At 38.1% G+C, this 23,061-nt stretch overlaps 1 protein-coding gene across 6 annotated transcripts in view; it reads right to left on the bottom strand.

Moving 5' to 3' along the window:
* The window catches only part of COL14A1 (collagen type XIV alpha 1 chain), a 116,868-nt gene that overhangs the window by 66,269 nt on the left and 27,538 nt on the right, over nt 1–23,061 (bottom strand). For all 6 annotated transcript variants that reach the window (XR_012583404.1, XR_012583402.1, XM_026799658.2 and 3 more), the window contains 10 exons: nt 16,805–16,960; nt 15,998–16,117; nt 14,491–14,655; nt 13,937–14,098; nt 12,446–12,594; nt 11,387–11,516; nt 6,980–7,125; nt 5,539–5,668; nt 2,229–2,368; nt 500–626 (listed from right to left, as the gene is read on the bottom strand). Coding sequence is in view for 4 of the 6 variants with exons in the window: in XM_026799658.2 (XP_026655459.2) it covers nt 500–626; nt 2,229–2,368; nt 5,539–5,668; nt 6,980–7,125; nt 11,387–11,516; nt 12,446–12,594; nt 13,937–14,098; nt 14,491–14,655; nt 15,998–16,117; nt 16,805–16,960 (1,425 nt within the window). In the remaining 2 variants the exon portion in view is untranslated. The remainder of the gene's footprint in view (nt 1–499; nt 627–2,228; nt 2,369–5,538; nt 5,669–6,979; nt 7,126–11,386; nt 11,517–12,445; nt 12,595–13,936; nt 14,099–14,490; nt 14,656–15,997; nt 16,118–16,804; nt 16,961–23,061) is intronic.

Below are 23,061 nucleotides of genomic sequence, written 5' to 3'. Positions count from 1 at the left end.
TTCTCTTCCCATTGTTGTTGGAAAGCATTGATATGTGTCACCAGCCATTCATTTAAGGCAGAAGTACAGTTACAGAAACTATAACTGTGTTAAACTGCAGGAACTTTGAATGTCCTATATTTTCTCCTTTTAATATAGTTCCTCTGTGTCTATATAAAGTTCTACCCCCTAGTGCCTGGATAATTTAGTGGTTAAATGTATGATTCAAAACTCATCACACTTCATCTGGAGGTACAAATGCCATCACACTGAATAATGCTTCACAAAGCTGTGGAGATGTTTGCATGATGTCAAGAGATTACTCATGTGAGTAAAGAGGCAACTGGACCCATAGTAAGGGAGCAAAGAAGCCAAGAGCAGCAATGAAAATAACAGAAAGCATTCCATATATTTGAATTCACAGCCAGAGACCTTTGCTGTAACTAATCTTACTTTCCAGTAACATAAGAAAGTATAAAATTTCTTCTTGGAAAACCTTCAGAGGTTCAGCAATACTTACTTGTGGTAAAGCTGCCAGTAAGTGGTTCAGATTGTCCCTCATCATACTGGGAGAAAAGAGCAACAGTATACTCTGTAAGGGGTGCCAAATTTTTCAGAGTATGGGTTGAAACACGACCAACTTCCACCTAGAGAAAGCATAATTTTCACATTATCAGTGTGTGACATTCTTCTGGGTAATAATGATACACAAGGAGAATGTCATGGAATTAGTAGAGAAATTCACTGAAACTACAAACAAGTATAAACTCAGGTCCATCAACGCTGACAAAACTAGTTATAATAGAAAAATTACAAAAAGTGAGAATTTTGTATTCATGGCAAACTATGAAAAAGGAGAATTCAGCCTTGGTAAGCCCAGCTGTTCAGCTAACATCAGCACTGCATGTTCAGGAACCCAGAAGGCAAAGGAGCTTTTTGTGCAGCTAAACCTAACCTCTTATCATGGACAATCACTGCATAAAACCCTCATGTTTAACATTTGTCAAGAGACAGAAGAGAGTTTTATCTGGTCTCTCTCCAGGCTGCAGTTAAGTGACTTTGCCAGGGACATAAAACTCAAAGCTGTATAAACAGTTTATCAGTCCAACTATTGAGTGCCACATTAGCTCAGCACCACAGGGAAAATGCTACCAGTGCAGAGCAAACAAGAACATGCCACCTGTTCTTTAACAAAGGAAAAGTGAACTGAACATTCACTCACTTTACAAAATATACTATAATGAGCCTGAGATTATCAAATACCACAGTCACCAGTACAGTCAGGCATATTATCTGTATTAAGGGTAATCAATGGGAAGAAGTCAAATGATTTCTAATTTAAATTTTAAGGGACCTAGCATAGAACAAAGGAAAAAACATTGCATAGGTATGCTCCCCTCTAAAACTGAGAGCAGTTTCTTCAGGTTCAATACAAATATTTCACTTTAAATAGATGAAAGGCCAGATATGTCCCAGAAGAAACATAATTACAGATAACTACCATTAAAGACTTCTATTTCTTGAGGGCCAAGTTCTCCATGACAACTTATTTCCTAAGGGACCTGGACTGTTTTAATAATCAAACCCACTTTAATAATCAAACCCAATCATAACCATTTTTAAATGTGTATTTAAAAAAAAATTAATATTTCAGTATGAATCATTCCATCCCATTTTGCATTCAATCACAGAATTCATGCTGCTAAAAGGTATTATAAAGCAATCTTGGTAACAAGGCAGAATTAAATATTGCAAATTATTAAATATAAGAGTCTAAGTTAGAAAAACTTGGTATTGCCTTAGCACTATGTTAATGCCAGATTCTGTTTCTAGAGAGTTTCAATATATAATTAAAGCAATTAATTTTGAAAAAATGTGTCAAAGCCTTCAGATGGTCTTTTTGAACGAGCTTGAGTCCATGATATGAGATTCATCAAAAGTCTTATTATCTGAACTGAATCAAGAATAAATTTTTCCATAGTACACATTTAGTCAAGATCCTGCTCCTAGCAAACCACTGTTCCCTGGTCTCTCTCAGTTTTTGTGCCCCCAGCTGCTCAGAGTACTCTCCCCCAGACATATGTACATCTAACATTAGGCAAACTCTTATTTACAGCAAGTTTCGAATTCTCTTGTGAATCTTTTTTTAGTTTGCATGGTAGCTTTTGTTTATAAACATTATCCCTAATAATTACAGAAATTTGGGAAGGGTTGAGACTGGTTAAGGGAGAAGTGTTGCTAAAATTTACCTCGTTGGTTTCTGTCCCATCTGTTTTAACGTACATGATGCGATAGCCATTTACGTTTTTGGAAGCAGGATCCCATGAGAGCTTAGCACTGTTGTGTCCAACATCAGAAAATTTCAAATTTGCTGGTGGGCTTAAAGGCACTTGAAAAGAAAAGAGGTAAAACCATGAAAGTGATCCCAGGTTTTAGCTGTGAAATTTTTCATGTCTTAATAACAAATAGAATGTTTTCCATTCAAACTTTTATGTCACCAGTATTTCTATTCACAGGCTTACATCAATGGAGCTACAAAAGTACTTAAAGGCAGGGAAAAGGTCTTTGTTTTTTAATAAAACAGAATTTCCAGGTTTCCTAAATGTATCTCAACTGATATTGAAAAATAAATAAGTTATGGTGTTGTTCACTGCAGATATCACAGCAAGATCTAGCCTACAGAACACTTGCAATAGATTTGGGGTAGTATTTGTGAATTAATTTAAACCAGCTAGTACTTCATCCTATACACATTTGGTTTTCATGTGTATCCCAGAAACAATACTTCATGACAGTAGAATTTGGGCAAAAAGCCTTCTGAATCCTGAAACACCTTGATATAAGGGAAAGTTTTTCCAAAAAGCATAACCAGCTGAGAAGATCTCCAAAGATGCTACTTTTATGTCTGCCTACTCTTTCTGTTAGGAAACCTTAGCTGTTTCCCAACAACAATCCCAGTTAAAGTCTTATTTTTATTCTATATATTCCTTGACTGTCATGAGCTGAAGGAAAATGAGGTCATGCAAGAGACAGTCTCAGATTACACCCACTTCTCTGTCACACCACAGAAAGCAATTTGTGCTGTCTGTTACTCTCAGCAGTAGGTTCTGCATTAGTCCAACATCTGCTACTTTCCTTTGAATGTTAAAACCTTTCTCCATCCATCCTGTCTTCACACACACACTCCTCACAGTCCACGTGGACAGATAAATATCAGCACTTCAGAAGCTGCTTCCCCCACACAATAGCACCTGGGAAAAGGCAAAGATTTTAAAGGCCTCGTATATTCTGTGAGATCTCTAGCCAGGCCATTTATCAAGGCAGAATCTGCAACCTGCTTAGGAACAGTGAAGTCAGCTTGGCTCTGAGAAGAGAGAAGACGGGAACACACTGGAACTGCAGTAGATGGGTTTGCCACACATTCTGGCATTCAGCATATTCCTCTGAGTCTGGTCAAGGGAGGTTCACGTGCTGGCTTTCCTTTCCACTTTCTGTCAGTCATGAAATGCACTTCATTCCACCATCCAGGTCATACAACAAACTGCGTCAGTCTCAGCTCCTTCCTCTTGGAGCCAACTCCTGACAACACTGCTCTCAACCAGGCAGTCCTGGTGCCAGACTTACGGGATATTTACAGCGAGCCTTGGATGAATCCCGGCCCCAGAATGAAACTACACCCTAGAATGAGCTTGCTGAGCATGTCTCTGTTTGGCATAGGAAAGGTTTTGCTACAGCAACCAAGATGATACAATGAGTAGAATATTATTTACTAAACAGAGATCATTAGATAATACACCTAATACTACAGCAAATTTGGCAGATCAATCTTCAGGCAGATATATGCTCCTGGAAGAAAATACAGGTTGCCAGAAATAATCACACTGAAAGAAAAAAAAAAGGAAAAAAAGGAAAAAAAAAAGAAAAAAAAGCAGCTTTAATCATATTCTGGATGGGTAAGGCATTACTACTAAACACCAACAATAAAGAATGTGGGACAGGCATGATCACCAGGAGCTTTCTGCCTCCCAGACTGCCCCACTGCTTGATTCATCTAAGCCTGCTAGCAGAGGGCTTATTTGAATAGCTGCATGACAGGAATCCATCTTCTTTCAGCCCTATAGACCAGAGATGGCTGCATCATGTCATCCTAAAAAGAAATGAAGGTTGCAGAGCACTGAGGGTTTCTTTTTTATTCTGGTCTAGTAGCAGCAGTACTGATAATGGGCTGACTAACACATGTTGGAAGTTTCTGTGATCAGACAATGGTCATGAAAGCTCAGCTTGTGCCAGTGTATCTGGAATTGGTATGTAATCTTCCATCCAATGTGTTAGCCAGCTTTAGAGCTCTGCATTCTCCAAGATGCTCCATATGGTATGAAGTGAATAGAAGCTGGCACAGTCAAAAACTGCATAAACTACTGTTTAGGAAAAATGAAAATCTGATACTGGGTAGATATTGGCCAAAGGCCAGAGTGAGAGATACAGGTGGAGGGGGGCTTTGCAAGATGAGGAATGAGGCATAAAGAGACACAGAAAGGTAGGGAGAGATAAGGAGCCAAAGAGTTGATTCTCTTTGTTGGGAATCTTCCACATTCATTTCAAGTTGACAAACATAACCCCGTTACAGTAGTTTGCTATTGGAACTTGTCTGTCCACAACTGTCCTCCTAGAGGAGACCCAGCAAACACCATTCCTAGAGTTTCTTCCCCTATTGCTTGCTGACCTTACAAGGAATTGCTCTGGGGTTTATTTTCCCTAGCATTCGCATGCCTGAACTCCTCTCACTTATTAAATGTAAGTCACTTTCACCCTGACCAGGTTACTCATGCCAGGAGCACAAAATAAGAGGATTCACTCACTCCCCTGATGTCACTGAATGCGGTCCCAGAAATGTCCCAGAAGCAAAATTACTTCTTTTCAATTCCTTTGTCTTCCAAAGGCTGGAGCTATTTAGAGAGCTGACATGCAGTCTGTGTAGTTTGCAGAGGACTGAATTTAGCTGGCAAAACTCTTGCAGCTTATTAAAAACACACCATCTATCATGAGTGCACAGCCTTTCCAACCCTCCATTTACCAGATGTTAGGCAGCAGGGGTTGGACAGAAATCTTCTCTTTGCTTCTTTTCTGTCTGTACTGCTACTGAGCCAGAGGAATGACTTTCTCCACATGAGCAGGCTCACACACACACATGCACACCCCTGGTTTTCTAGCTAGAGGAGGCTAAACAGAGTATGTTTCTGTTTTCATCAGAATGGTCCACGTGGTGACCTTCATTCACCTTCAGCAAGTTCAGAAAACTGTCAGGAATTTAACCAAGATCAGTGGGGGCATCCATAGCACCACTACCAATGAGAGAGACTTGTTCACAACCGTGTTGCAAAAACAATCTGGTTTGTAGAAATCCTCATTCTCTGTAGATTGAGTATCCACACTGAGAAACTTATGTAAAGACCTTACCCAACTGTTCAAACCAGATAATCATATGTTTGCTCTAATATGTGCTAAGACCATTCTGAAGTTTTGTTAACACTGAAGTGAACATAGATTTGAGCTACCTACATGTAGTTTCTTGTCCTGTGAGGGGATCGCTAGCTTCTTCTCCAAACATGGCATAAACTGTGACGGTATATTCTGTATTTGGCAACAGTCCATCCAGTTCAAGATCTGTTGAGGTCTCCCCAATTTTTATCTAAAAACACCATGAATCAAAAAGATACATTATTTCTGAATTAGTTTACAATGAGGAATAGTACCAGTTAAACACTTGAAATTAGATACATGATCAAATTTTCTACTGAGCATTTGTCTGACACTGCCTGTAGTGCTTTGCCCAAGGTTTTGGGATTTTGCACAATAATAAAAACTTTCAAAAAGCCATAAACCAGCATACAAGTAAAAAGACTTTAAAAGTGACTAATCACATTAGCAATTATAAAATATGTCTCTCCAGAATGAGCAGCTACCAAGGCCTTTTCCCATCTACTTTTTCTTATTCCCACTCCCATCTACACTTTGGTTCATCTTCAGTCACAAATCTGAAAATCACATCACTCATTGGAGGAGTTGATTTCTAGGCACACTGAGGCTCAGATTTGTAGCTATTTGTATCATTTTCCTTTTCCACCTATTTGTGGAATAATATATCCACATTAACATGAGCTGCACTTTTTTCTTTGGGGTAAAGCTCAGTCCCCCTGAAGCAGTCAGTTCCCAGGGAGGCTCCACTTTTAACAGAATTATGTGCTCACAGGCACTGCTTTGGCAGTGAGCACAAGTTTGTGCTGGCTTTCAGCAGCTCCATGCTCCCTTCACAAGCTCACATGCCCCTGCATGCTTAATAGTGTTCTTGTTTGAACACTGATAATGTACATAACCTTTATTATACATATATAAACTTGAGTGTAGAAATTTTAAAATCCTAGACCAAAGTTCCATTGGTTTTATACGTTAGTGACAGAACACTGTGATTTACCTTATCCCCCCTTCTTTTCCTTTGAAAGAATGTTTTCTAAAATCACTTTTGATGAAAGATGTTATCTTTACATTTAAAGATAAAGGCTGAACAGAATGAAAAGAAAACCAATGACAGTTTTCTTTCAGACCTACAAATTTTACTTAAAGGTCCTGATGAGGACTTTAATAAACTTTATATTTTTCTGCTGACACACTTAGGAGATATCTTAGTTTTACTTGATTTTTTTCTTTGAGTGTTAGTTCTATATGATGATACAACATCACTCTATATAAAATTACAAAAGAGTCACTTAAATTCAGTTAAATTTGTTGCATTTTTATGACAATGACATAGAAATAACCAACTGGCACTTGCACTTTATTCATAGCCTGTGACACATACAATACTCAAACAAGTCATGGAAAAAACCCAAGTATTTGCTGATCATATTGGAAGTTAAAAATATCTACTAGTTTGTTCTTTAAAATACTGATTTTTAATTTTTTTTTTATTAAATGCTATTCAAATGAAAGCACAATACATCACCTCCTTCTCATCTGCTGCCAATCCTTCTGTGAGGGGAGCATAGAGGATCATGTACCCTGTGGCACCCGGGACCCCATTCCACCTCACCCTCATGCTGCTCTGGGACACGTCGTACAGCTGCAGATCTGAGGCCATGGGCAAGGCAACTGCAGTGAACAAGAGACAGACACTTCAGTTCTCTCACTTGAACAACCAGCTATTCTTCAAACAGTTTGGTTTACCCCAGGAAACACACAGGAACATAGCTGTGTCCAGGCATGGAAGTGGAGTATCCTACAAATAATATCTAATTGGTGCACAAAAGAACTCAGAATCAGATAAACAAGGAAATGCTAACCCAAACCAATTCCAATGCCAGGGCAGATTTATGTCTCACAAAGCATTTCAGCACGGTTTCTATTAGGAACCAGTAGGAGTTTTAAGGGTTGGCTCTTTCAGGGTCCAATTCCCAAACTGGAGTGTGGCTGTGACAGGCATGAGGTACAATAGCCTAGAAAAACCCTGGGTGAGCACACTGCACAGATCAAAAGATTTTGGCTGTAAACTGCTGCCTGTTTAAGGCCTGGACTCTCCAAACTGGCACCAAGGCCTGTATCAGTGGGATTATATGGATAAGGTCATCCATTGCAAATCATGGCAAATGCTACCCTGGCAAGGGAGAGCAGGTTGAGTGAAATTCAAACAATATCAGGAGATTTACTCGGGGATTTAAAGCATGGATACTAGAACACAGTATCAATCTGAGTTTCCAAGTGCTTCTTTGCATTTCTGTAACTCTTTGGAGTAGTATTTTGCACTTTCCTGGTTGTCCTCACTTTATTCTTCTCACAGAATAACATCCCATGGCCTCTCCACTTCTGGTACACTACTGAAGAATCCCACCAAAATATTCAGGCCTGAATATGGAGAAATATTCAGGCATGAATATGGAGAAATATGAAGAAACTTTGACTTCTCCTTTGGAATTTATACATTGAGAATAGTCCCCAGAATGACTGAAATGGTCTGAAAGAACAGAAGACAATTGCTAACCAATACAGAACCTTTTCTATTTGAAATTCTGAAGAATCTGACCTGCACACAAATATTCAGGACCAAATTCTAATTTCAGTCACAGAGCTTCTCTGGACTCCTTGCCCAAGCTAACGCTTGGAGATACCCTGTCAAGTTGTTATCTCCAAGTACATCTCTTACATTATCTTCAACAAGCTCTAACAGAGCTCTGATAGAACCATGGCAGCCTCATCCCTGAGGCTGTTCAGTCAGTTTGTCATTCCTGGCTGTAAACAGTGGCAAAACTTCAACCCAGGTTTCTCTTGAGGTTTCCACTTCCAGGTTACTCCACCTACCCCTCCAAACCTTTCTCAACATACCTCCATCCTACTCAAACCCTTGTTCTTGTATTGATTGATAGTCCCATGAATTCTCACAATTTCTCTAATTACAGGGAGAAACTATCCATGAACATTTTCAAATATACTTCATTCTCCTTGCTTAGGGCTCCACTCACACTTCTGATACCCACAGCAACAAATTACATGTTGAGATGTCCTGAAGCCACCTTGCACTACATTGTCTCATTCGTATTCAAACTTCCCCAGGGTCATATAGTATCCATCACCTGTTCTTCCCCATATTTTGATTCTAAAAAAACTATAGGAAAAGTGTCCTCCAACTGTAACTTTTGACTTGCATTTTCACTCTCAACAGGAACCAGTAGAAACTCCAACAATATAAATTAAACCTGACAAAGAGGTGACTGGAAATAAAATGCAGTGTTTTGTGGTGGAATTTTCAGCCAAAATGCTCAGGATCTCAAATATAAATATCTAGCAGATAATGCTGGTTTGCATCTTGGACAGTTACCTAACTATCCTAATATTCAGGTAACATAGGGATAAATTAAACCAACTAAAACCAGCTGGAATAAACTAAACCAGCTGGAATAGACTAAACCAGGTAAAAATATATTTCTAGCAAATTAATATGTGAATGAATTTCACATTTATTTCAATTTAAAAGTGATGATGAAATCACAAAACTTTCTACTTATCTCTACATTATGCATCTATCCGTTTAGATTTCACATACCTGTAAACTATTTTCAATGTTCTAGATAAACAAATGCAATTGGTGAATATTTTAATACTGCAGTCAGTATTTCTCACACAGGCAGGAATGTAAACTACAATTTCCCATAATTCTCCATTAGAATAGTTAAAAAAATATTTTAAAATTGCAGGTATTTTTAGCATGTGGATTGATTAGTTCTTGAACATGTCAGGCTATTACTTCCAACCCACTATCAAAGACAGCTGTATAAAATACTTGATGCTGCAGGACCCAGGGGTATGATCTGATCAAATCTCTGAAAGCCAGCAGGGCTGGGCTCTGTCAGAACTTGACTGGGTGACTTCAAAGGAATACCAGGTGCAATACAGAACAATCCTGTTGGCTCAGTATGTGACTGTTCTGTAAGCTTCAACAAATTAAACAGGTCCTAACACTGCCTCGTGGGGTATAACATGGCAGGAGATGACATTTTGGGGGACTGAGACTAAAAGAAAAGTCTAAAATAATCTTATATGATTCTATTTTGTTTTCAGATTGAGAAGATTAGCACTAACACAGAATAAAAGAACCACTGAGGATGAAAGGCATCTCTTGAGGTCATCTGGTCTAATTAACTTCCCTGTTCAGTCAAAGCAGGTTGCTTAGAACCTTGTCCAGTTGGGCTTGAAATATGTCCAGAGATGCAGAATTCACAACCTCTCTGGACAACTTATTCCAGTGTTTGACCACCATTGCAATAAAACTGTCTCATCTTCTCTTTAAATTTAATTTCATGGGCTTTTAATTTGTGTCTGTTGGCTTTTGTCCTGCTAATAAGCGCCACTGAGAAAAGTCTGGCTCACTCCTCTTCTGCACCTCCTCACATCAGGGACATTGACATGATCACCTGAACCTTCTCTTCTCCAGGCTGAGCAGTCCAGTTGTCTCAGATTCTTGGAAAAGATGTGCCAAGCCCTTAATCATCTTTAGTCACTACATGAAGTTACATCTCTCTTGTGTTGGGAGAACCCAGCACAAGACTAGGCACCCAGGTGTGGCCTCATCAGTGCTGAGCAGAGGGCAACAATCATCAGCTCCATAAATCTGCTGGCAATTATTTTCTAATGCAATCCAGGAGGCTCCTGTCCTTCTTGGTGACAAGGGTGCTCTGCTGGTTCACAGTCAGTTTGCTGTTTACCAGGGCCCCCATGTCCTTCTCTGCAGAGCTCCCTTCCAGCTGGGCACCCTCAGTGTGTAGTGACACATGGGGCTGGCGCTCACAAGGGTCAGGACTCTGCACTTCCCTTTTTTGAAATGCATAAGGTTAAACTTGTTTTCCTCTTCACATGCCTTGCCAGATTCAGCTCTAGGCTGGTCTTGGCTTTTCTAAACTTACCCCTGCAAGCTTAGACATCAGCTTTATACTTCTCCTGGGTCATTTGTCTCTTCCTATACATCACTTATACATTTCTTTTTGATGTCTGAGTTCTGTTACAAGCTTCTTGATTATTCATGCAAGCCTCCAGCCAGCTGGTTACCAATTGGCCAGTAGTGACCTTTCCTGAGCTTGTAGGATGTGATCTCCTCCTCCACCATCAGCTCTTCCTTGTTTCTATGTATGAGCTGCAGCAGAGCACTGGCTCCTTGATCACTTGGGTCAGGAAGGTGGTAAAGCACTATAGAAATCCTATAGTTTTCTTGAGCCCTGCTGCTCTGTTCTTTCAGCAGATATCAGCTATTGATATATCACATATGGACTTCTTGTCTCCTAGTCTGAACTATAAAGTTACTCTTTACTTCCATTCCTAATATTTTCATATTTACTAAAAAAAACCTCTGCACTTTGTATACAAATACATTAAGCTGTAAATGTATTAAGTCTTACAATATCCCAAGGAATAATTTTACAGAGAGAAAATAAATAAACCACTGAGAAAGAAACTTACAGAGTTACCTTGCAATCTTTGGCACTGGCGGGAATCACATGCAGGTATTCCAGGTCCCACCTAAATCTCCACTCATCAGATCATCTCCAGCTACAAATCTAGTTTGTAAAACTTGGCTCCACATCCAAACACAGGAATGTTCTAATTTAGGGTTCAATACAACCGACTTCAAAGTTCAGCCCAGAGATAAAACCTTTCTCAGTGTTTAAATATCCACAGAGCATTTGGACTTAGGAGCTTAGCCCAGAATTATTAAAACAAAATTTCATTTAAGGCAAATGCACTAAAATAAGGTAAATTGAAAAAGACTGCCTTCTGTGTTTATTTCTCACCAAGACTAATGCCTATACAGTCTGACTAATCAAATCTGACTAGTCAAATCTGCAACAAGCACACTAAGGATACCCACGTGTGGTTTCTGTTCCACGCAGGCCCTCACTGGCAGCATTGGAGTAGATAGCAAATACAGCTATCTGGTACTCAGTTAAAGACATCAGGTTTTTCAGAACTGCTGTTGATTCACTTCCATCTACCACGACCTGTTTAAAAGAAAATTTAACTAAATATACATAAAGCAAGCAAACTATATTACCATAAAATTAATCAATTCCTCTTTCAGGTGATTTTTACAGTGTACTAAAGTTCAGTTCATGCTGCATTTATATGCAGTAAAGTGCCTGAAAAAACAGCAACCATATACATAGTCAAAATGCTTATCTAATATGAATAGCCATTCAGAACAAAGGAAGAGCTTAGGTAAATAAAGTGTATGGAATACAGTTTAAGGATGTATACATGGCACTTTTTGATATAATATCATCATAAATATTCCCTTAGTACACACACAAAGAGTACTTTAAAATTCCATCAATACATATACCTCCTAAGCTAGTTTCTAGTGCAAAAGGAAACAAAATATAACCTTAGTTAAATCCTTTTGCTCTTCTACATTTCCATTCAATTTGATAAGTTGTCAGTTGGAGTCAAAAGCTTGTTCCACTGCATTTTTTCCATCTCCAAAATGTTGAAGTCCCATCTAAACAATTCCCTCCAAATCTTCAATGACCAATTGCAGATGTCCCAAAATATACAATCTTCCTTTTATGAATATCTTTTTCCTAGAACTTACCATCACCTCCTACCTCTTCTGTTCATGTAAAAAGAGTGGTGCAGGGGGTGTCACTAGAATTGTTTCAAGTAACCATATATAGTAAGGAAAAATGCAGGCACTTCACCCCACGCCCTGACAGTAATTATTATTATAGCATTTAATTCACTTCAAATTGTATGACAGTCATGTAGCCTGGCTGCTACCTAACCTTTGTCACCACCCAGTGTGACCAACCTCCTTTCTGAAGCCCTCACGGGGAATTTCAGAGTGCATTTAAAAGAGGACCACAGATTTTCTGTCTCGTCAGTTGTGCCCCTCCTGCATTAAAACCTCCTGGGCATCTTTAGCTCCTATTACCTCTTCTGGCTGTCCTCCTCGAGTGGGGTAGTACACCACCCTGTACTTTTCCACTTTGCCTGGTGCATGGGCCCAGCTGACCCGGAAGCCTCTCGCTGTTACCTCTGATGTGACCAAATCCGAGGGAGTCCCAAGAGAAGCAATTGTTCCTAGGTTGGGGACAACACAAATTTTTATTCCCTTCTGTACAATAATTGCTTGGTTTGTTATATTTGCTGAAGCTCTAAATATTGTCCCTCATCAGAAAATCAAATAATTTGCTACTGCACACTTATTTAGGTTATTTTCAATGGAAACAAAGTAATAATGAGTACTGCACAAGGATCTTCTCTGGGACTAAACCTCCCTGGTTTTTCATAAACTTTTATATGAAAAAGACAAAAATAAAACACTAAGCCTTCCTGACCTTCTTCCCATCACTATTTTCAGACCATTCTGCTGAGATTTTTTCCAGGTTGCTTTTCTCCCAGTCATGAAACACATACAAGTACATATACAGCTGTGATCTCCTGTGCTCCTCAGCAGGTTGGAAACTGATACTGTTGTCAGCCCTCTCAAGAGACACAGAGAATAGTGATCTTCTCTGGTAATCATTTTCCACAAAGATGTCTCATCTATCCATGGTTTTTCCATTTTCTTCTGCTCAAGAGAGCCTTCTTTACTGATATATATTACATATATCTATATATAATATTGAATATATATATTATATTCAATGTGTGTATATATATAATATTCCATATATCCATATATATTATGTGAGAGGGAGAAAGAGAATAACTCAGAGCATTTCTGTGCTATTAATGAATCACAAACCAATAAATAGAAACAAAATCCACTGAAACCTCTCAGAAAGAAAGGCCTTAGGTAGAACTGTATTTCTGGCAAAGTGCAACATTTTTTCATAGCCATTTCTTTTCTTCAGAAAAGCCAAAATAGTTGTAGTCAGAGGAGGCTTTTTCAGATAAGAAAAATTTTCTTTGCTGCTATCTTTTCTTATGAACACAAAATATATTTTTTGTGTATTAAATCAGAACGAGAAAAAAACCATCAAGAGGAGGGACAAAGTAATCTAAATAGTTGACACTCCTGAGTACTTATGAGACAGTAAAAACATTAAGTTAGGAGATGAAAAGCACAGCACGAACATAACAATTCCATGTGCAGCTGTTAAACTAATTCATCCCCAAAACTCTGTGTTACAGAAAGATTTCCTTACCCGCCACTTGGAAATACTTACAGTAGAATGAATGCACTTTTTTTTTTTTATACTACCAAAACCATAATATTTACCTCTACTAAAAACAGAGAGAAAAAGATCAAAGATATCTAAGCAAGAATAAAACATAGTTAGGAAGATAACTTCCCTGACAGTGGAAGCAAAAGAATATATAGCGTGAGTCTAGTGCCAAAAGCCAGCTTAGCATTGCAGGTATTTGATTTGCAGCTCCAAGTTCATCATAAGTTACATTAAATTTTGTTTCTCTTTACCTTTGATTTCCTTTTCCTGCTCCTCTACTCGTGAGCACACTGTTCTGGTAAGACCTTCCACAATGGTATGCATGAAGTTAAAGTCAGCCACGTTGTAGACATGTGTGCTGTCAGGTTCAGAGGCAATCTCTTTGAGTTCATTGATATCTGCATTCTTTACACCTTTTATTGGAAAGGAAAATACATAAAATATTTGCAATGAAAAAGAAAAAATCTTGTATACACAGGGTTTGATAAAAAAATAATAATATAAAACTCTGTTTTAATGACCAACTAGAAGTTACTCTGTTTTTAAGATGTCAATGCAAGATGTTAATTTCTGGCAGTGTAAGTGGCATCTTTACAGCTGTCTCATGAAAATGTAGCATCCATGTATACTAATAAATTCCAGTTAAAACAACGTTATAAGCAATTCTTATAAAATATACAAATTAATGATGATATGATTAATGATGAATAAGGCAGAAAAGAACACTTCCTTAGTACAGCCAGCAACAGATACAAATACACCAGAGTGACATGGGACATGTACATGGATATTGCAGAATACACACCAATAGCAAACAGCTCAATGCCAGCATCTCGTAGGTTTTTAGCAGGAGGGATTACATCATCTTGGGACTTCCCATCAGTAATCAGTATCCCAATTTTAGATACCCCAGGTCTTGCACCTGCTTCAGGCTTAAAGCTGTTTTCCAAAATATAAGTTAAGGCGAGACCTAAAAAAGAAAACATTTTAAAAGACTTTTACAGATGAAACATCCATTAGTTTGCCAACATCACAGTGTTTGTTTTTCTAATCAATGTAAAAATTCTGATGAAGAATAAGCATAAAAGAAGAATTTATTTACTGAAAAATTAAATTCTAACAGCAGCTTAAATCACAGAGAAGCTGAAATTTATTTTTGCAGCCTTTTGATCAATCAATGTATTTTAAACTGGCTATGAAAACCTAAATTGATATTTCTGTAAATACATCATCTTTTTTTCTTACTCGACCAAGTCCTACCAAGTTAGAACAGAAAGTTCCTTCTCCCTATATTGCTTATATGAAAGCACATGCTCTGGATAGCTTAGTAAATCCTCATGCTACATATAATCTTACTTTTGTTTGTTTTTCTTAATTTTTTCCAACTTACAAGCTGAAAAAAAAGCTTTGTTTACTCTAAGGGAAAATCTGATTTTAATAAATGTTAATTATTTGAAATGAAAGAAGAACAACAGCTCCAGAACAAACTTACACATCACCATGAGATCTTATCTGATAACTCTTTTAAATCTTGTACAGCTAACATTTCTAACTCATTTCCATCTAATGTCCACATAAAATAATCATGATAATTTACTACTTCCTACCACCCAGTAATCTCACTCCTAGAATCATACTAGAGTTTTCTGTCCTTTGTCCCACTGCAATCACTCCTTCTACCAAAATAAAGACTGTTGCTTATTGTTTCTTCTGCTCCTTACCCGCCAGGGGAAAGAAAAAAGGCAACAATTTACTTAAAGCCATGTGTGGGTCTTTGGGTATAACATTCCAACATTACTAACTGCTGCTTCGATGACACTGGAATTGTATTCAGAGACTGTACTTTTCCCAGATTGTCAGGCATCTTCCCCTTATCCATCACTAAGTGTCTCTGAGGCTTCAGTGCTTTAACTACTAAAAGGTCAATGGAAACCTAAAAGCCCTGGGTGGTCATTTGTAAAGTTAGTATTACCAGCTGTCAAATATTGAAACAACATTCTTTCCTTCTCCAAAATAAAGCTCTGTGCATGAACATTATAAATGGATTTTGCATTTTCTTCCCAGCAGGTAAAATATTTTACTTCCAGCACAGAGAGTTAGGTAACTTTGTGTTATGAGACCCTGTCCTGATTCCCAGTGAAGCCAATGGACAAGCGCTTCAGAAAAGGCTTAACTGACACTGGATAAAGCCCTTGGCAAGCTGCAAAACCCCTTCATCCTTTCTACCCTTCATAACAAGCACTGGCACTCGGTGGGCTGTGCAGCAGAATGTGTTTTTTAATAAAAGGCAAAAGCCAGAGCATCCCCAGTACCTGTCAATGTATTCCCTCCCTTATAGGGCAGGTTACGGACTGCATCCAGAACAGCCTCCTTGGTGCCGTAGGCGTTCAGGTGCCACTCAATGCGGGGATCCCCACTGTACTGTGCGAGACCTAAAGAGCCACAAAGGAAGGTCAGCCATCAGAAGATTAAACAGGTTTTCTCAAGTATATAGACTTTATGTACTTGGTTTCCAGTACCTTAACAATCAGCTTACTGCAAGTAGCTTTGCTACCATACTAGAAAATCTGCATTGGTTAACAACAAAAAGTAGCATGAAGTTGTTCAAGGTGACAACTCCACAATTCACTTTCAAGGCCTTTTACTCAAGTGCTAATTAAATGAAAAGCAAAAAAATACAAAACTTTTTCAGTTACTAACACTGCAAAAATTCTTTAGAATAACAATTTTACTTAATGTACTTTTGAATGGTAGCAAATCAGAAATATAACATTTCAGCCAGTTTAAAGCAAAAGAAAAGCCATCCATTGGCACATTCTGCCAGCAAAAATTAAACTGCAAGTGTTTCAGGCTAAAGCTGATTGAAGTCAGTAAGACTGTTTCCACTGTTTTCGTTTTTCACTAACATTGCACTAGAGTTAACTAAGTGGAGAATCACAGTAAACAGTGAAGAATTAATACTACAAACATTCCAGCAGCATTACTCTGATGATAGAAGTGCTAGTGCTAGATGAGGATGAATCTTGCAAAAAAGAGTAGCATTACGCTGTTAACTATCCTGAAATGATAACATTTTTACACTGCTGGAGAAATATTATGAAAAAAGTGTGGCACCTTACCTACTCTTGTTTTCTCAGATCCCACATTGAAAGCAGAAACCAAGTTTTCCAGGAACAGTCGAACAAGCCTGAAATTGAATCTGCCAATACTCCAAGAACCATCTACTAGTATCACAATATCTGCAATTGCTGGAGTTTTACAGGTAAACAGGCTTCCTGTAAATCATAAAAATTAAATCAAAATTATTAATTCAACAATAAAATTGTAATCCAATAAATATATGCCTTCCTCCACCCACTAAGCTTGGTAGTTAAAGCTTTCTTCCATAGAAAAAAGCAAAATGACTAAACGTGCCTGTTCTAACTTCAGTTATAGAATAGTCTGGCCATTATCTACTTCAGTTCTTTCATTAAAATGTTCAAAATTACTTTTGGGAGGCCTATGAAAAGAAATCCTCCTTCTAGAAATACTTTAGAAAGAAAATACCACCTGCCATATAGCACAACCAAACCAAGAGTTCATTTTCACTCCCAAAGGACATACACAATTTCAGTCCCCATACACAGTGCATGACACATAGCCTTAGGCACAGACAGTGCGGAGAGAGCTACCTAGAGATGCAGACATATAAAACAATTATCAAGGCCCTTTTCACAGGCAATAGAGAAAACCAGGTGTTTCTATAGAACTCAAAAGCCCTATAGAAAACCACTAGGCACCACTGTAGACTTGTAAATCCAGAAGTGAATCTCACTCCTTCTCCTGGGAGTTGAGCAGAACTGAAGGCCAATTGAATATGCTGTATTAAACCTAAGTAGGAGATAGAGGTAAAATGCAAAGACCTCAGATTCAAATTCACAGTCTCTATGAGAACAGGCATGAGAATGAAGCTTTAGTCTTACCAATATATAGAAAAATGTGAGAGCATTAAAAAAAAAACCAACAAGCTAAACAACAGAAAAGTTCTGATCACAATTAGCAGTACATGTTAATGGTGTCTAAGGCTTAACTAACCAGTGGGAAAATCAAAGAAAGAGAAGTAGAGATTAGACACAAATTGCACTATGTGCCAACTAATAAGCCTAAACAGAAGTGCCACATTCAGTTTTAAAAAATGGCAAGAAGAGAAGAAAGGGAATGGAAAACGTTTTCAGAACCTCAGACAGAATTGTCATATTCTACAGAAGTGGATCTGTGACTGTAAAATTAAGGTGCCTGAAACAGTGGACTCGTATTGTAGGGAGGGAAACAAAGGAATGGTGCTACACAGGGATAAGAAATGAGAGCTTATGTTTGAAATACAAAAATACAAACTCCACACCAGATTGGCTATAGAATAAGAGGGAAAGTAGGAAAGAAAAACTAAAGCAGGTTTAGCAGAATTGATATGATGCATCACAAACCATTTAGGGATGAAAATCATGACCCTCAATACAGCAAAAAACAAAAATAGATTAGTGAAGTAAGCTGCAGCCCAGCTTTTATAATTTTTGTCAGGATCCACTGTATAAGTTAGTTCACAAAGAATACTAACAGTTCAATATGGTGCTAACAGGAATCAGCAAGTACACTGCCAGAAATAAACTGATCTGAGCAGAGATGTTCAGCAAATAAAAGAAGTCAGTGAGAAATTATCTAAAAGGTGTTTGCATTAGCTCCCAAGAAATTCTCCTGATACACAGAGAAAATAAAACATATGGTTAGCAACTTCAAACTTTCACAACATATTATTAATGACAATCTTTTCATTAAATACAAAACCATAGTCTCACAGGCAAAACCAATCTGATGTGCAGAAGGAGTTCCATTGGTAATAATTAAGCGTTAGATTCATACTGTAGTGTAAATCCACTGAGCATTAAACCCAATCCATAAAGTTACAGTTAATGTCTTAAACGTGCACTACAAATATTTTTAGAAGAACAGGGAACATTTCCTACGTGCAGTTAGCAGTGCAAAGTAAGTTCTAAACACATGACAAAAATTCCACTTACAATGATGCCAAAGCAAATATTTTATTTTAGCTTTTACAGTACAAGACAACACTATTTGAATTGGCAACACATTTTAATGTATTGACACTGGGGGACATTTAGTAAGCATCAGAAAAATGATCTTAAATTGGAACATAATTCCAAAAGAGGTCCAAATCTTTATGTCACTGAAGTCAACAGAAAAACTCCCCTTGATTTCAGTGGGACTGGAATCTGTTTTGTGATTTAATAGGAATCTATTAGTCATGGCAAAATTAATATTTCAAATATCTTTGGCAAATAAACTTCCTGTTCATCAGTCTGCAATGCTTGCAGTATCTGTCTTCCATCAACAATTGTGCCATTCTCACACTGGCCATGACTAGCATTGCAAGCTTCAATAGAGCTACTGGCAAAGTAAAATGCTACTCAACACCAGTAAGAATGAAAGCACAGGACTCCTGATTCACATCCAAACAGCTGTACAATAGCACAGATGTACCTTTCAGTGCTATCCCAGAAGTTTAATCATACAGCCCAAGGAGGATAAGAGGATTTGTGTGGTTGTATTTTCCTTCTCTACTTCTAAAATCTTGTGCTGAGTATGAAACCCAGTTATTACGTTTGGTAATAATTCATATAATTTCATATCAACAAGTTTTGCCTATAAGGCTTCTTTAATCCTGTAGTGATGGCTTTGGAGCGAAAGATTTTATCAGTTTTTGTAAATCCATGAGGTGAAGCAAAATTCAAAGAATAAAGAAAACAATAACGACATTCCTTTCAATGTTTTATTTCCACATCATAAGATCAATGCAAATAGTATAATCCAATTATTATTTTCTGTTAAAGAAACTTGTGAGGTTTGATCCAAGATTGTACTGCAAGGTCACAGTGTGAATATTTGTTTCATTCTTCGTAGGTAGGAGATACTTGTTGCATCTTTTCTGCATAAAACATTTAGGTTTTGTTACTTCTGTACACCCACTACTTTGCTTATGTTTTCTCCTTGTTGTACTTAATAGAACTGTAGAAAGTTCCCTAAAAGGGAATAAACAACAGTGAGATATTAAACAGAATAATGCGGTAATAGAATCTTTAAAACCTGATAGGAACACAAACACCATGACATCCTAGTTAATGAATTTAGTCTAAAAGACACAGTGTGTAGCAAATAATTTCTGTACCCCACTGTGCTTAGCCAGTTTCCATTGCCAGTTCTTGCAATTGCCTTTTTCAATAATCTTTCCATACAGTCATAGATGGTCATGAATTCCTGTAGGGTTTGAGGGTAATTTTGAGCATTTCAAGTATATACACAATTTTAATTGGCAATTTTCCCAACAACCTTTCTTAAAGGAGGATGACAGCATATCATTCAATAGAATAAAGCTCTCAATACTCAGTGTTTTAGTCTACTACAAGGTTCAATAGTGCGATCAGGTTCAATAGTGTGCTTATTTCTCTTTTATTTAGTCATCAAGAAAAGAGTAGAGAGACAGAAGGCCCCACTTCCCTCTGAAGCATACAATACTCACCACTTTCAAAAGTAGGTCAGTAGGAAAAAGACCAGTTACCAAATTTTATATCATGTTTCCTAATGTCATATAGAAACCATAATTCTGATTCAAGTGCTGCATTCCACAACAAACAATAACAGAGCCTGTGATCTTTAGTTAAGCAAAAATAACAAAATTGCACAAATTGTTAAGTCAGAACAGCAACCTCTATATTTTACACCAGCAACTGTCTTCAGTTGCTTCACTTACAATTGGAGGAGAATTTTTATGGGGGAGAAAGTAAAATATTAATGCACAATCTTCCTAGCACTACTTGGCAGAAGGAACTTGCCACTCTGCCAGAAAGCTGAGGAGGAAGGGACTCTGCCTGCTCATTTCTGCTTTTCACAGAAGGCACAGACTCAAAATTTCACCTTCAAAGGCACCAACATAGAGCAAAGGGCTACCAACAATGTTTTAGGGTGAGGTATTTGCCCAAAACCTGCTTCAGTATCACCAAAAATCAAATCACCACGAAGAATTTTGGTTCCTTGGTTTCAGGGAAATTTTTCAAAGAGCCAGCACTGAAAGAGCTTTGCATCTGCCAGATGAAGTTTTCTGAATTTGATTCCTCAAGCCCCTCGACACTGAAGGTGATTTGCTGGCACTTCCAATATGCAAGTGCTACACCACTCCCAAAACCATGCCAAAACTGTCTGAGAGTGAAGCCAGTGATGGCAATGCTGAAAGAAAGACCCAGACAGAATTTTCTGGGATAGAGGGAGTGTTATTGGAGCCTGCAAAACAGGACCCTTGAGTCACCCCACTGAAGGGAATGGAGTGTAGAGAGAGGCCTGTGAGGAGCTCTGACAGTGTGGGGGCTGCACAGAGCACAGCAGGCTTGACAAGCTCCTGGAAACACTGACCACCTCTCCAGGGCTGCATTCCCTACCTGCGGCCGTTCTTCCACACACGTGCTGTGAGCAAGTGAGCAATGGTAAAAACAGGAGCTCAACCTAAAAAACCTACAAGCCTTACTCACAGAGAAATACAAAACTATAATTTTTAATCTAGAGGAGGGTATTTTGATTCCTGTAGTTAATACTACTACTCTTTGAAAGTTCCTTGAAAGGCAAAGGGAGAAGCTGCAAATACAGGCACTGTCACATGGGAGGACTCAAGGCTTTAGACAAACCAGTTCAATTTGCATGCAGTTATGATACATTTCACAGAAACACATTTGATATTTTGCCTCCCCTTGGTATGAAACTCTGCTCTCATTTTCAAGAGCCAAAACACACACTTCTGCTAGAAGTTAAGACTATAATTCTTTCTGAGTCTGCAATATGTCGTTTCCTTTCTTACTCCCTGTCACAGTGGAAAGTCAAATAATATAGATGGAAGGAGAGGAAGAAAGTTCAAGTAGAGGTGAATAATAATAATACAGTATGAACAGAAGACTCGTTCATGGTATAACAAAGCACAAAAGGCAAGAAGCTTGATGCCATCAATGAGTGAAAAATACCTTGTGAATAAAGCATGAATGACAGAGAACAGCCAGTCCTCCACAGCAACTGACAGCACCACGCTGAGCAGAAGCACCACTGAGGACAAGGGCAGTGTAAATCTACATTAGCAAAATGTCACATCTTTTATTAAAAAGGGTTAAAAAAATTAAGGACGTGAGGCAGTGTCCAGCTCCAAAATTCAGCAACTCACTAGTCCACACTTCTGGCATTGATATTATTGTTCTGCGCTGGTGATATCATCCTTGCACTTGGACCTCAGTTTAACACATCCCATATGTCAGGCCTATGGACCAGACAAATGCATATAACATAACTGCTGCTCTTTAAACTAAATCCAACCACAGCTTGAATTTGAAGAACCCAAATGTTGGAACATTAGGTTTAATGAGCAGCCCCACAAGGTTAGAAGTTTGTCCCTGGTCCCTAGGAAAAAAAGAAAAACCAGCCAGCCCTTTTCCATGTGCCTTATTCCTCTCCAGGAAACTAATATAGCCCAACTGGCAAGCCTACAAATTAGTTATTTGGTGGAGTTGGAATATTAAGATTTACAGAATGTGTTGTGTCTAATCACATCACATTTGACTGTGAGTACTGTAGTTTAAAAGTTTTCTGCTTCCAAAACAAAGCAGTTGCTAAATACTATTTATAGCATACTTTCTGAATTTAAGGCCACAAAACACTAGTTGATAACACATTAATTGCTTATATATACTGGTGATAATTCTCAAGCGTGAGAAAAGGAAGCATAGAGCCATTTTCTGTGCACTTTTTCATACACAGTCAATGACAGTTGTACTTCTGCAGTAAGTAGTAACTAGTTTATAAAAACTTCTAGAACTTTCTTTCTAAATGTGAACATTTTATTTTGAGGGACAAAAAAGTAACAGTGAAAGAAAGTGCTGATGTCTCCTTGCAGGCCTTTGTTGATTGATAGCAGTGAAGAACACAATGTCTGCAGCAGCTTACCAAACAGCTTATCAATACTAAACACTCCTGGTCTGTGCACCTAGACAGAAAAATATGGTTTTAAATCCCCCTAAATTTAGAGTTTAAAACATTTGTTATAATTTCTCTTCCGGCAGACAGCAGGTCAACACAGAACAAAGCATGCTGCTGAAGTCTTTCCTGAACCTGAAGCCCAGCCTGGCAATACACTGTGTCCATTTAGCCACAACTTACACTGTGGATGATCAGTAATCCTCCTGTAAAGTACATGAAACCTAAGAAACTCTTCTGCAGATTATAGCGATAACTCTCTGCTTCTCTTTCCTCTCAGTTCTGCATCTGAGTGCATGAATGTTTTAAATGAAACAGC

The sequence above is a fragment of the Zonotrichia albicollis genome, chromosome 1 (assembly GCF_047830755.1).
Source record: "Zonotrichia albicollis isolate bZonAlb1 chromosome 1, bZonAlb1.hap1, whole genome shotgun sequence".
NCBI lineage: Eukaryota > Metazoa > Chordata > Aves > Passeriformes > Passerellidae > Zonotrichia > Zonotrichia albicollis.
Note: the sequence above shows the minus strand (reverse complement) of the source record. Positions and strands in the feature narration are given on the sequence as shown.